We start from the raw sequence: 14,788 nt of genomic DNA, 5'->3' as shown, positions 1-14,788 counted from the left end.
CAAAACTATGAATGAACACATATGGAATTATGTACTTAATAAAAAAGTGTGAAATAACTGAAAACATGTCTTATATTTTAGATTCCTCAAAGTAGCCACCCTTTGCTTTTTTTGATAACTCTGCAAACCCTTGGTGTTCTCTCAATGAGCTTCATGAGGTAGTCACCTGAAATGGTTTTACCTTCACAGGTGTGCCTTGTCAGGGTTCATTAGTGGAATTTTTTCCCTTATTAATAAAAAAGCAAAGGGTGACTACTTTGAGGAATCTAAAATATAAGACATGTTTTCAGTTATTTCACACTTTTTTGTTAAGTACATAATTCCATATGTGTTCATTCATAGTTTTGATGCCTTCAGTGAGAATCTACAATGTAAATAGTCATGAAAATAAAAAGGAAACGCATTGAATGAGAAGGTGTGTCCAAACTTTTGGCCTGTACTGTGTGTGTATATATATATATATATATATATATAGATGTGGTGGAAATATAAGAAGATTTAAATGGAAACAAATCAAAACACAAATTAAAACTCATGAAATCAGATAAAAACATAAAAAGAAAAGAAAGGAAAAACAAATTAAACAAGTATAAGAATAAGAAGGGCGTCTTAAATTGTGATTAAATGCAGTGCATGGCCAAAAGTATGTATGCCAACACCCCCGTTTGCGTACTTTGAACGTTGTGTATCGTGCACCCCTATCATGCATTTGTTTTTATTTCTCATACCGTAATGAATGGTTTGAACTAATTATGACCCACCTGCTGTTTGTAACATCACCCAGCATCGATGAAACCACATCTGGAATGCTCTGTTCCACTCACCTCCGTCTGTGTGTTTCTGCTCTGCCAGATTCTCTCTGCAACTTGGACATCCCCATCATTGACGTGGACCTGGACTGTATTTTTGACTTGCCCCACATCGCCCCCTTCAGGAACTCAGTGGCACCGTTTGAGTCGTCCAACAGCAGAGCCGAGTCGGAGGAAGAGTCCGAGAGTACAGTGCTATGACGCCACTGAGTCCCCCTTTCCTCCCTCCCACCCCCCCCCACCCGTCAGCTGATTAAATGAAAACCCAAACGCTACTGCTGCACCGTCTCGCTCGACAAACACCAACGACGACAACAACAACTCCACACGCTCAATCGTTGACCTTTCACCTCTCCAGCTGGGTTTCTTCAGCCTCCCTCTGGATCTCATCCTCACACCTCACCTGCCCTCCATCCACAGGGGTCGACTGGTAAAAACATCACGAGAATAACAAGAAACACGCACCTCAACGAAATCCTGATCTCATGAGGCGTTAGCGACAGTATTGTCAGGGGACTTTTGATCGGACACACAATTTGACATTTTAATGTTGGCTCTTTTTATTTAATGTTTCATGTTTCTTTCTGCCTTATTTTGATTCACTTGCAATATTGCCTTTAACTTCGCACGCGAGACTGGAAACGGGCTGCCGGGAGGAACGAGCGCTCTTTGCTGCTGCTGCCGCCGCCGCTTCTCGTGAGTTCATTTTAAAGAAGGAAGGATAACAGTACTGTACATCTGTCCTGCCAACACTTTCTCTTTCTGTTTATCGCCCACCATCCTTCATTCCTCAGGGGTATCCGTTGAAATGCCTCGCTGTGGCATGTGGTGGCAACAAGCCCCCCTGAATTTCTGTCCCACCTGAGCGTTCACTGTGAGTGTGCCAGTATGTTGTTTTGGAAACTGTGTGTGCGTGTGTGTGTGTGTGTGTGTGTGTGTGTGTGTGTGTTTATATGTGTTTGGTAATTGTACTTTATGATGTTGCACTGTTTGGCGTTGTGGAGCATAAACAGGAATGCATGTTTTAGAGATTTAGGAAAATAACTCCCAGGTTGCAAAGAGGTTAAACGCTCAATCACACAATCAGGAAAACTGAATACTCCCAGGTTGCAAAGAGGTTAAACGCTCAATCACACAATCAGGATATGAATCACTGAATATTTATTGTTTATATTGTACATTTTCAGAATATATGATACAATTAACATTTTAAATCAAATCAGATCATATTTTGTATCTACAGGAGAGCTATGAAGACACAGTTTCCGCCAGATAGAATTGAGCAGATGCTGTCAGGGAGCTGTTAAACACATGAGATACATAGTTTATAGTAAGCTGGGGAATGAACAACTCCACGTGATTACACATGATTATTTTGGCAGCAAGCTTACAAGTTTACGTGGGATTTTTCATTTTCCCATGTCGAGTGATTTTCGAGAACGCGGAGCTGAATCCGCAGAGAGACTTTTGATGCCTGGAGTGTGCCAACAGAACATATGCTCAAATTAATAATTATTAATAATTGTCCAGCTGTTTTGTGTTGGCAGGAGTGTGGCCAATCGGAGCTCCTGTTGCTGCTCTGAGGGTTGAACTTTCTTTAAAGGTGCCCTGTGCAGTTTCCTTATAAATGAACAAAAGTTAGGTTTACATTCAGTGTGAAGAGAAAGAGAAAAAATATTTTGAATGCATTTTCTTCCCCATAAAACATTTGCAAAGCCGAATTTAAAAAAAAAGCAACTAAAAAAAATCTTTTGAATTGTGCATTGTTTACATGATCCGAGTTTGGTAGCTTGCAGTCTTTTACTTCTCTGCTTTTGAGGGCTCGTTGCTATGCTTCTTTGCACATTACTGCCACCAACTGTGGATCGGCAGAATAGCACGGAATCTGCAGCAGGATGTAACTTTTGTCCCACCGAAATTGCATCAGCCACTCGGAAAAACAATGCTCCATAGCGCTGCTGGTGGTCAAAACTCCACAGGATACCTTTAATGTTAAGATGTCATACAGTACTGCTTCCATGACAATTAAATAGAGCCACATCTTTGTCCTGGCTACGTATGTAGGTACGTGGGGACACCGACCCTAACGCCGTAGCCTGACGCGCACCTCTTGAAAAATTTAACTACACGTCGTAGCAACACACGTCGCTCGGCCGGGGCGTGGTAGCGTTGCATTTCCCCCCCGACTCATTTCCTGGTTCTCCTTCTCCATAAACAACATGAAATCAAGGAGAGGGTTAACTTCTCCTGCTCCAGATTCCCCACCGTGGTCAGAAAGCCACTTTGTTTCTCTCACTATGACTCTAGAGATGTACTTACTCTGAAGATAATCACCATCACTCTCTCACACACACACCTCAGCCCTGCTATTCTCTTAAGGCGGTTACACACCAACCAGACGGCCGACCCCCGGCAGAAAAGCCAGTCGGGCTGATCAGTCTCCCCGAGTTGGACCAAAAAGTGTCTCAGAACACACCGGAGAGACGAGACGTAGTACGCCTCCATAACAGCAGGCGACGCTAATCTGTATTGTCGCCCAAGAAATGAAAACCGGCAGCTGATTGGACGAACGCTTCACGTGGGGTTGTTTTCTCCGGAAATTCAAAGCCAGACTGTCATGGCGGCTCGTTCAGAATACGATCTCATATTTTACTAAAATAGTTCACCGAAACGTGTTTCTGAAAACATTTGAAAAGAGAAATAGGCCGTGATGCAGTTGCTGAATCTGTCTTCATTTCAGATCAACAAAGGTCAGATAAAAGATTTTCATCAGATTTTGAGGGACTCTAGTCACCTCATTCCGCTCCCCGTTTCCGGGTGAGTCCCGACTGCCCTTTACTCCGACCGAACATGTCAGGTCGGCCAAATGAACGCCGACAGCCCCAGACTGACGACGGCACGGGACACACCAAACAGACTCGGGTCACTGACCTCGCCAGGCTGTCCAACGGCTGATTATCGGGTTAGTGTGTCAGCGCCTTTTAAAGAGATCGACGCACAAGCATAAACTATAAAGCCACTCTCTCACTTCTCACTCGCTCTACCACACACTTGCCACACACACACACACACACACGCACACATGCCGGGTCGACGCACACACCAGCGCACAAGTATAAACTTCAGGCCACTCACGTAGGCTACGGCGAAAGCTCTGCGTGGAGCCTCCGCAGGACCATGAGTCACGCTTTAGTGATCACAAAATGGAAATTGCAAATGTTGAAGCAAGAAATAAACGAAATGTGAGATGGAATATGATAGAACAGAAAGACAAAACATGAATAACAAAATGTTAAATAATAAAAAGAGCCTTTTTAGACTTAATTTGAAAAGGAAATAAGGAGCTTGGCTGTTAACACAACACTGACATAGATTTGCCTTTTAAAGTTGACACGGTGAACGTGTTAGCAATTTACACACGAAGCAACATCTTCCTTCATTCGGAGGTATGTCTCTTGTTCAGAGATGATTGTTGGCTCGACCGACTCCTGAGGGAAACGTCTGTCTCTTTAGCTGCTAAATGCTGCTCTGTGTTCAACGGTGTCTGTCTGCTGTTTGCTGCTGAGCAGGTAGCGTACAGCGAAGGATTTCACTGGAAACAGCAGCCTGCTGCAGCCCAAAAAGGACTCTACAAGAGCTCCGAGAGGGAAGCCGAACGACATAGTTGTAGGCTTGAAACCAAAACAGCGTATTAAAGGAATACGCCACCGTTTGTTGAAATAGTTCTTATCACGGTCTCCCCTGGCTGTAGAGAGGTGGGCCAATGCATTTTTTGTCTCAGTGCAAGTAATTAGGTTGTTTTTTTGTCTTTTGTTGGCTCACTTTTACTCACAACATGCTAACCGGCAACGCTGCCGGTGTTGCACCGGACTAAAACGATGCATGCACAAAAAATGCGTTGGCCCACCTATCTACAGCCAGGGGAGACCGTGATAAGCCCTATTTCAAAAAACGGTGGCGTATCCCTTTAAATGATTCTAATTAAACAGGTGAAACTAAAACTGGAATTACTCTGATGGCACACTTCAGGCTCCGCATGGGACGGTGTGTTCCAAACACCTGGCGAGCCATCCCCTAGCTGAGCGAGAGCATGCAGGCACAAGAAGTAGTCCTCCTGCCCCGAGGTATAATGACATCCTGTCATATTATAACAAAGAACTGAAAACTGTCACAGTCCCAGAAACAAAGGGGCTATTTTTGTCAAAAAACAAGCACACTTTTCTTTCTGACAGTGCAGTTTCAGTTCCATCCACCTCTCCATTGCAGTTTATAGGAACCCTGTGTGATGATGCTGATATTTTTAGTCTATATAAGTGAACCAGAGGCAAGTGCAAAGATATGTGTATATGTGTTTATTTTGATGAGAGTATTTATACAGATATATTTCTGAATACTTTTTACTGAAGAGTTGTGATTGTTTCCACTACACATGAATCTCATCTAAAAAAACAAAGAAACATGCATTCAAACACGGGACCAGAATTTCCCTGCTGTCGCATCGAAACCTTTTCAGGAATCAGGAGGTTTAAGAGAAAAACTTGAAAATCAATAAAACTGGAGTAACAAGGTTTGCATACGACAGCAGCAGTTTATTTGCCTTGCGGTGGGTTTTATTGTGACCCATCCGGATTTGAAAGACTTTTCCATTTCGTCCTGAGAACATCCGCGACGCTTGGCCTCAAAGTCACTGTGCTGCTCTGCCGTCCTCTTTCTTTAAAGTGCGATATTATTATTCAGAGGACTTTTGTAAATACTGGAGCCTCTGCACATACATGTTGTGTATATAGTGACAGGGGAGAAATTTAAATACATATATATATATATATATATATATATATATAGAGATATATATATATATATATATATATAGAGATATATAAATATGCTGTATTGAGAAATATAAATGACGATGAACATTATAACATTATACCGTACATATAATATTATAATGTTGCTGGTTCTAGCACAATATTGCCACATTCACACAAAATAATATCAAGTAGACTTCGTACAGTAAAAAACTTTACTGACGTACTGAAGGCTCAAGGTTAAATCTATTTTGTAGATTTTATAATAGAAACTGCTGATAGTGCTTGTGTTGCAGACTAAGAATAACCTCTTGAACCCTGAATTTAGCTTTACAGTTGGAAAAAAATGTGCATGTTTAATAATATTGCATTTTCTTTTATTACTTATACGCTTGTTCAACACACTATCGCAGCTACATTACATTTAATGGAAAATTCCAGATGTCCTGTGCGTCATTTTATACATTTTCTTTTAAAGATTACTTTTTGGGGCATTTTAGGCCTTTATTTCTGCCAGGAAAGCTTAGACTTGAAAGGGGGGAACGAATGTGGGCGCACGCTCTACAAGGTGAGCTACGCAGGCGCCCCATTCTATACGTTTTCCAACGATGCAACGCGGCTAGTTTTATTTCTGAAAATGTTGGCAACTTTTTAAATATTAAATAAATTTTAAATACTTTTTGTCCACACGGCCTGCAGCTGTAATGATGGATCAATCGCACGATCCAGCAGGGTTCAAGAGGTTAAAAGAGACTCTGCAAAGGAAACTGCTGCATCGCTGTCTTTCAGTTGGACCGTTTGACAGCAGATCTCCGCGCTTTCACAACATGACTGAAAACAAAACTCGACACGGTCATGTCCTCCATATAAGATACAAGATCAATATTAAAGAACGTAATTCAACTTTATTTCAGACACACAGGTCCATGTCGGTATAAAATATATATCACAACGACACAAAAGTTCTACACGTTGAAGTTCATAAGATCAAAGTGATTAAAACACAGAGACATTTGTTCCAGTGTTTCCAAAAAATAAGAAGTGTACCTTGTGTCCCTTTGTGTGGGGTCAGTTAAAGCCTTTATTATTACGTGTTTGGAATCAGTTCAGCGACACATGCCGGTACATTTGTACATACAATTCCTCAACAAAGCATGAAAGGTTAAAATTAGATCATGCAAAAAAAAGCAGAAAAACTACAGGACAATTTGGACATTTTCTACAATTTAGGGCTGCGACTTTTTAATTATTAATTATCTGCTGATTATTTTCTTACTCGCCTGGTCTATAGCCCTCATACATGTCTGTCATTTCTGCTTCAACAATTAGAAAAATAAATCAATTATCAAAATAATATACTTAACGTTTCAGCTCTACTGCAATTCATACCGATTAATTCAATCCAATCGTCCAGCTGAGTTTAAATCAACCCAGCATGAAATGCTATCACCAGTATTTATGATTTTAATGATTTAAAAAAAAAAGCAAAAAACGTTATGTTGACCACAAAACAGTTTAAAAAAAAAAAAGCTATTGTTGCAATTTGGCTGTGCTGAGGTGAATGGTCTGTCCTGTCTTTGTCTGGATTTCTGTGTTACAATGTGCTGCTCTTCGTTTTGTACTAAAGGGTTTAAAATAAGGCTTGTACATACAGTATTCGTCAAACACAACTTTATTAACAATAGCCCTGTCGAGCAGAGACAGTCGGGAGAGAGATTCCAGAGACAGTTTCCAGTATTACAGCTTTTGCAAGCATGACCTTTTGAGCACTAAAATACGAAGGCCTTGGTTTTTTTTACATGAATAGGTGGAATGTATCGGTGATCGACGAAGTTCACCTCATCGCTCGTGATGAAGGCGGATTGTGTGTGTTGTGGACATAGTTTTAAGTAGAAGAGGGTGGTGGGGTATTTGATAAAAAGAGTGTTATGACCAAGTTTAGGGAGGGAGGGAGGGAGGGAGGGAGGGAGGGGAGTCGAGGGGGTGTTTGATTCGACATTGTCCTGTGTGAAACTCAGCAGCATGCTTTTTAACCATGCCTATGAAATATGTCTCATCTTTGGTCCTCTATAAATGTGCTTGTATTTATTTTTTATAAGTGAACAGATTGACCTTTATAAAAGAAGAAGAATTCAGTTCTGCCCTCGGCCTTTTTTAGTCCAACTCTCCATCGACTCTGCCAACGGTTTGTTTAAAACATTCATGATTTACTGCTTTTTTCACCATGTATCTTCTGTGTTCCATTGGTACAGTACGTTTCACCATTTTTATATATATAGCAAATAAGAAAAGCACATCTGGCTCTGAACAGAGAACAATGTCAGGAAATCAATGCGCTTTTTAAGGACTTCAAAGATCTTGAAAAGTTCCTGTGACTTTACACTGAAATCCTACAGCAAACAAGACAAAAGCGTACAGGTTTGCTTTTTCCTCGTACAGTTTGTAGAATACACTGTGGTGCATGCAGCCATTGCAAGTACATCTCCAGTCATCTTTTTTTTTTGTTGTTGTTTAAGTTCCAAGTAATGGGGGCCAAAATAAAAAGGGAACACATGAGTGATCAAGGAAACTTTTTAGACTTAAAAGTTCTTTGTGTCAAACTGTCGTGACACTGTGGACTCTTTAAAGTTTGGAGTAAAGAGGAAATGCCTTTTCTTGGACATGCTATCTCCCGGTCACCAAGTGGAACACAGTGTACAGTAAGATAGAAATAAAATTAACCTCATCCGAATGTTGAAACTATTAAAAATGTTTTTATATTACTTGGATTTTCTGTGCTTTTTAAATAAATTGTGTTCAATGTTATTTCACTCAAACTAATTTTATATATAAAATAATTTTGGAACAAAAGAAAGAAAGATAGAAAGAAATGCTACAGTTGATTAAATGTTGGTATAAAACTGTCGCAGTGATTTCTATCTGCTAGGAAGCCTTCAGTCACATCCAAGGTGCTTTAGTGAAGGCCAAACACATCCTGCGGAAGCATAAAACATTCGATTACATTTGTGAAGTGGGGAAGTAAATCACGATATCAAGTGTCCACGGTGACGGCGCTGGAATGCACCTGGCGTGCAGACAGACAGACCTCTGTGATCGCAAAGCGTCCTGCCTGACATCAACCCTAAAGTCTCTCAAACATACACTGGTCGCATTCAAAACACAAGCATAATGTAGGTTTGATAATGAGATTCCTTACCTTTGACCCTTTTGTCCAAAGTGTTAAACTGTAGTGAGGCAGCTGCTTCGCATGACTTGTCCTATTGAACGATCAGAATATACAACATAGCAAAGTGTGACTTTGTGTAGCTTTACCAGCCTTTTGCTTTTTTTCTTCCCAATGACTTGATACAATGCAGAAATGAACACAATCATCATGAAGTCACTAATCTTTTTCTAATATTCGTGTTTGATAAGATGTTTGATAACTCAGCTGGAATGCTTTCTGAGTCGGCATACGCCTCTTACCAAAGTCCATGCTGATGTGTAACGGTGAGTTGTACATCTGGAGGTGTTGTTGCGGAGTCATGAGCTCCTCTCGAGCCAAAAGTTTGTTGAGAACCTCCTGAGAGACAATCGGCCCCGGAGACGTATCCAGCCCTGACCCAGGAACAGCCTTAGAGTACATTCAGAGAAAATACTATTCTTAAACTTCCTTTATTTTATGGTTATAAAACAGAAAAAAAACCTGCTGAAATGTATCTATGAATCCCCAGAGACATTCTAAACCTCTAAAAGTAAACACACCTTAGATATTTTAAGATGTTCGCCCAGTTTCTGCAGCGCAGACAGGACAGTGCAAACCAGAGTCTCTGTACTCTCTTCCTCTTCATCAGGTCCCTTAGTCACAGAGTCCTCCGCCCCCTGATCTGCATCGAGCACCTTCAGTCAACAACATCAAACAATACTCATGCATACAGATTATAATTTATAAGGAAAACACACAGACGGGTGACAAGTTAGATGGTATACCTGAATAAATGCGTGGAGAAATTTAATGAATGCACTTTAATTTGTCGCCCATCTGTATTTGCCTCATATTAATGTAACTTCAAAGACCACAAGTAACGATAAAAATCAAACCTTGTAGCTCCACTGTTGGAACAGCCTGCTTGGAGGGTTATGTGCCATGAACACAACCTTGGCAGCTTCCAGCAAGGTACTAAAAAAGGGATGTAAAAAATAATGTGCATGATTTCATGTACATTTTATAACAGTAACAGGCTGAATGTGTTTGGATTGTAATGGATTTTTAGACTTTTATGTATTCTCTGGTGTAGAACAAGAAAGCATTATTACCTGTCTGGCTGTTGTTGCATGTCTTTAAGGTCTTTCAGAACAGAAACCAGAACCTCCCTGGATGACTGGAAGAGAGCCACACAGAAAAGTTCAAGAGCACGATATCACATCACACATATTCATCATACATAAACAATCAAACTTACTTCAATGATATGCAGCAGACAGGATGGATAAATTAACAGCAGGCCCGTCATATGATCCCATATATACTGTTTGCTTAGCTGAAAGTTGAGTTTTTCATAATAAGCTGCGTGGAAACAAACACAACAGTTTGTTGCAGACAATTGAGAAACCGAGTCGCCTAACAACCAGGAAGATCTGTTGTCAACACACAGTTTCAGCCTTCCCAGGGGCTTTTATTGTGGACTTTTTGTCGAAACATTCCTTGAACAGCAACCACAAAAAGCTCTGACAAGGCACACTTATTCACATAAAGAGGTGTGAAAGATATAAAAAACACTCAAACAAGGAAAAGAAGACAGTCTTTCGCTGCTATGATGGCAAGAGTTGCACATCTTTGTGATTTTGTGTTGGAAAATGTATGTTTTCTCTGTACATTCTACTGTACGATAGTAAATAGAGTAGATCTATACATTTCTAGCATCAATTACTATCATCATTCATTTCCCCAGAAGGAAAACTGTATGAAATTGGTTACGGTGGTTAGATAGTTGACTGGAATAAAGGGATCTTGTCAGTGGAATAGCAATTATCTTGCACTGAGCTGTTGTGCTCTCGGTCCTTGTAGCTCTAAAGGTAATTGCTGGCTGACCTCCCAGTTCTGTCCTGTCAGCAAGACCGCGGGGGAGCCGAGCAATCACTATCAGCCGCTGTAGCACGATCTTCTGTAGATGAGACAATGAAGAAGAGTCTTAGAAAACATGCAGAGTGTCCCGCAGAGAAAGTCCTGCAGAGCACTTTGTCACATATTACACTACACACATACAGGTAGGACCATACATGCATAAAGGAAGGATTTATTTATCTTAGATTTCAGAATTCAATAGCAAAACAATTAACATTAACTTAACAAAACTTTCAGTTTCATCTCTTGTCTGTAATGTAATACAAACCATATCTTCTTCCACATCGTTTCTCTGCGCCGTAAGCTGATGAAATAAACTAGTCCCGTTTTCATCCTCTATCTTTTCCTCCGCTTTCATTTCCTCCATCTTACTTTCTCTATGTCCAACTCAGGCGCTGAGTGAGTGAAGCCTTAGCGAGTTGCGTGCCGGCAGTGTTTGTAAAAGCTCATACCCTAGAAACCTATTGTTCCCCAGATGCTATAAAACGAAGCCTGCTGCACTCTGATGCAATTACAGATATATATAGACGGTAAACACAGGAGCCAATCCCAGGCCAGGACAGCCTTGTATTTCAGGTAATGAAGGCCAATAGGAGTGGGCAGTGTACATATGGGGATGGCAGAGGACACAGCATCCACATGATGAACTGTATTGCTGTCATAAACTGTTGGCTGGTCTCTTCCCATGATAAGATAGTTGATGTGTTTGATGTGTTCTAATGAGCATGGGTTTCGAGGGGAAAATAATACATTTCTGATTTGGTTTAGTCTAAACAAAATTTGATTTTAATGTCATCCAAGTCCAACCCTTAGACTTTATGTGAGTTCGTCGTGTCAGCCTCTACACTCATTATTTGCTAGATATTCACTCATATACACTACCCTCATATAGGACATTTCCTATTAAAACTAATTCAATTACAATTGTAGAAGAACTGACATTAAAATATGGGGTTAGGAGGTCTCTTTGTGAGTGTAAAACACTGTTGTGCCACCAAAAACAGACTTTTATGCATTCAAAACACCCATGTTGGAACATTTTGACTATGTTATATTACCAAAGCACTGAAATAGATGGTGTAAAATACCTTTACCTATTTCAATTTTATTGGCTTTTCTGCCTATATTTTGACAGGACAGCTAGGTGAAAAAGGGGGAAGAAATGCAGGAAATTGTCACAGGTCAGATTTGAACCCTGGACCTCTGCATCAAGGCATAAACCTCCAAGTATATGTGCGCCTGCTCTACCCACTGAGCCAACCCGGCCACATGTCACATATCTTTTTGACCAATAAGAATGATAAAGGTGTCATTTGTCCTGACCTAACAGGTGCAGCTGAGCTAACAAGAGATTCAGAAAGATGACGATCAGTCAGTCTAAAGACACCCACAGAGTCCCGGGACGAGGTCTAATCAGCCAGATTAACTGAAAACACCTGTGTTGTGTTCAGGGCCTTTCAGTTCAGACGTTCATGTGTTCATCAACAGATAGGAAACAGGTGTGTGTATGTTGCTCTACATAGTATATTAACTCGGCTGTGAAGGGGAAGTAGGCTACTCAGAACCGATAACAGGACTCCTAATAGCTACCGCAGAACAACTTGTTTGCGTCATGATGTTTGTCTGGTTTTGTGTTGTCGTTTGTGCTTTCACCGGTCGCTTTGTAACTGAACAACAGCCGTTGCTCGGTGTCCCACAAAAAGTCTTTGTGAATGACCCCAAAGTTTTAGACTCAGCACGGTTTGCTGTGGCTGAATTCAACAAAGCCAATGAAGAAAAGATGTGCGATTACAAAATTGTGAAAATAACATCGGCTGAAATTCAGGTAATGTTAAACCTTATTATTCTCGTACGGTGGAGGATTTGGGCCAATGACAAATGTATTTAAGTTTAAACTTGTGACTTTAATCTCAGAACTCCAATACATTTTTGACAATGGCCCTAATCCTCTTCAATATTCAATGTTTTACGATAAACCTCATGCCTGATGAGTCCTGCTGTTTCCTGTAACTTTAGAGTATTCAAGTATTTATTCCAGCATTTAACTACATCCTGGAAATGCACCTGCGATGTACAACAAGCAAGAAAGGCAACTCTGCTGCTAACAAGCCATGTGATTGCCACTGTGAACCCAAGGCAAGTTTAAGATTTCAGGTTGTGCATGAAATGCAGGAAAAAAAAAAACCTTAAAGCCCAATACTTGTCTGCCCCAGTACATCGATGTCAAATGTTTAACATGATGCACTAATTGTTTGCTTTTATATTTCAGGAACTCAAGTGCCACTTCACTGTTTATTACTCTTTGGAACATCCAAGTGCACTTTCTCAAAACCAGTGTGAATCCTTTGTCAACCACTGATTCTGACTGATGTGAAATAAACTTATTGAATTGTTTATGAAATGGAGCTTTATTAAAATGGGCCACTAATCAACACCCTGTTCTGATGTTAATAAACCCGACTGCGGGCAGCTTGTGTGTCCTGGCAGCTGTACGGTTCGGCTTGTGTCTCACACACATGGCTGCTATAATGGAGACGAGACTACACCTCCCCACGCTGCAACCACGGTCTCCAGAAGGGATTTCATTGAGTCATCAATGGCCCCATAGAAGCTACAGGATGTTTAGGCTCTTACCCACCTTGGTCGTGACTAAGGGTGCACTGATTTTCCCCGAGGGTAAAACAAATACTGATTACCAGGGTCCTTGAAAAGTCTGGAATATATTTTATTTTACCTGGAGATTTTCATTTTCTAATCAAATTTCATAATGCATGTCAGATGAAATGTAAAGTTAGTGTATTGGCCGAATAACAGGGTTGACTACATTCTGTATACAAAGACTATTCAAGGTCTCACCCACCCTTTGCTAATGCGCCAAATGGTTTAGTGCATCTGCATTTTGTTAGTTCAGATGAGAAATGTCTCATCGAGGAACATGTGGGCCCGTAAGGACTGCCTATGCCTACGGCCTAGGATATTGTGCTACGCTCCAGCCGATCCCATATTAAGATCTGATAGTCGTCCCGATATTGACAAAATAGCTGGATGCGGGCTGATCCAGTTTTGTTTTTCCCAACACGTGTATCGCATGCTGAAAGAGTAGAGTACAAATAATTCAATACATTATATCGTTTTGTCTTAGTGAGGAAAGTAATGTTTAGTTAGGAAAGTCTGGTGCCTTTAGTCTCTTCCACATGGAAGGTATACAGTTTATTAATTCAACAACGCTATCGGGTATCGACAGATACACAAAGCTCAGGTATCGGGACTGGAAAAAAGTTGGATCGGTGCATCCCTAGTCGTGACCTTTGTATATGTCAATGGTCGTGACATGGGTCCTAGGGTATCAGAGGTCATAAATGATGAACCTATCCGTCAGCTCTGCTCCTATAGGCACCCTGGTGTTCATATGGACAACACCTTCGCGTCTGCATCTGGATGATATGAACACGAACACCTGTCGTGTGTCGTGAGCTATAGCTAGCTACTTAGCTTAATTAACTCTCATAGCGGACTGTTAACTACCGTTACCATACTCCACCATACTGTAAGGTTAGCTAGCTACACCGGGGAAAGGGACCAGAACAAACCTCTCTCATTTCCCCGTGAAGCACATCAAACATGGTCATCCTGCTGCTCTCCTCGTCCTCTGAGTCTCCTCTTCCCCAAGAAAAGCTTTTGATTTTCTGTGAAGTAGCCATGGCTCAAGTTGGACTGTTTGGGGGTCCCCTCCGCTCTCTGAGTTACCATGGCAACAAGTAGGTCAAGACGCGTTTGACGTCACCGGCCATGTAGGTGAGTTCGACTACCATGAGACTGACTTTTAATCTTCTTTTTAATTGTACTGTAAATGGGCTTCCACACATTTGTACTCTACCTGCAGCTCATTGATAAAAAAAAAAAATTATGTATTGGGATTATCCCAATTTACTATTATTTCAACATGTTTTAATTTCTTTCTAATGTTAGACTTTATTTATTTATTCATTTATACATTGTGTGAATCCATTTGTTGTGAAACTGTCCCTAACATCATGAAAATTAAAGTCAGTGATTCTAAACGTTGT

The 14,788-nt window shown here is 40.8% G+C and overlaps 3 protein-coding genes across 5 annotated transcripts in view; 2 read left to right on the top strand and 1 right to left on the bottom strand.

The window, feature by feature from the left end:
• The window catches only part of LOC114548661 (rho GTPase-activating protein 44), a 97,469-nt gene extending 96,444 nt beyond the window's left edge, over positions 1 to 1,025 (top strand). For both annotated transcript variants that reach the window (XM_028568673.1, XM_028568672.1), the window contains exon 19: positions 853 to 1,025. In XM_028568673.1, the coding sequence (XP_028424474.1) occupies positions 853 to 1,010 (158 nt within the window). In that variant the 3' untranslated portion in view covers positions 1,011 to 1,025. The remainder of the gene's footprint in view (positions 1 to 852) is intronic.
• A 5,539-nt stretch (positions 1,026 to 6,564) lies between these two features.
• On the bottom strand, positions 6,565 to 14,462 carry tex47 (testis expressed 47). 2 transcript variants are annotated; one of them, XM_028567036.1, is made up of 9 exons: positions 14,312 to 14,462; positions 10,575 to 10,761; positions 10,060 to 10,163; positions 9,914 to 9,978; positions 9,698 to 9,776; positions 9,362 to 9,496; positions 9,083 to 9,230; positions 8,814 to 8,874; positions 6,565 to 8,591 (listed from the first exon to the last, which is right to left on the bottom strand). In XM_028567036.1, exons 1-8 carry the CDS (start codon positions 14,420 to 14,422, stop codon positions 8,837 to 8,839), a joined length of 867 nt encoding a protein of 288 aa, XP_028422837.1. In that variant the 5' UTR covers positions 14,423 to 14,462; the 3' UTR covers positions 6,565 to 8,591; positions 8,814 to 8,836. The 2 variants fall into 2 exon arrangements, with proteins under 2 accessions (XP_028422837.1, XP_028422838.1); XM_028567037.1 differs by having other exon boundaries at positions 10,689 to 10,761.
• On the top strand, positions 12,249 to 13,117 carry LOC114547705 (cystatin-POGU1-like). Its single transcript, XM_028567038.1, has 3 exons — positions 12,249 to 12,546; positions 12,738 to 12,857; positions 12,991 to 13,117. The coding sequence occupies exons 1-3, from the start codon at positions 12,334 to 12,336 to the stop codon at positions 13,078 to 13,080; spliced, it is 423 nt and encodes a 140-aa protein (XP_028422839.1). The 5' UTR covers positions 12,249 to 12,333; the 3' UTR covers positions 13,081 to 13,117.
• Positions 14,463 to 14,788: the final 326 nt, after the last annotated feature.

This window comes from Perca flavescens, chromosome 21 (genome assembly GCF_004354835.1).
Source record: "Perca flavescens isolate YP-PL-M2 chromosome 21, PFLA_1.0, whole genome shotgun sequence".
Taxonomy (NCBI): Eukaryota; Metazoa; Chordata; class Actinopteri; order Perciformes; family Percidae; genus Perca; species Perca flavescens.
The sequence above is the reverse complement of the archived record's forward strand: the minus strand, read 5'-3'. Positions and strand labels throughout refer to the sequence as shown.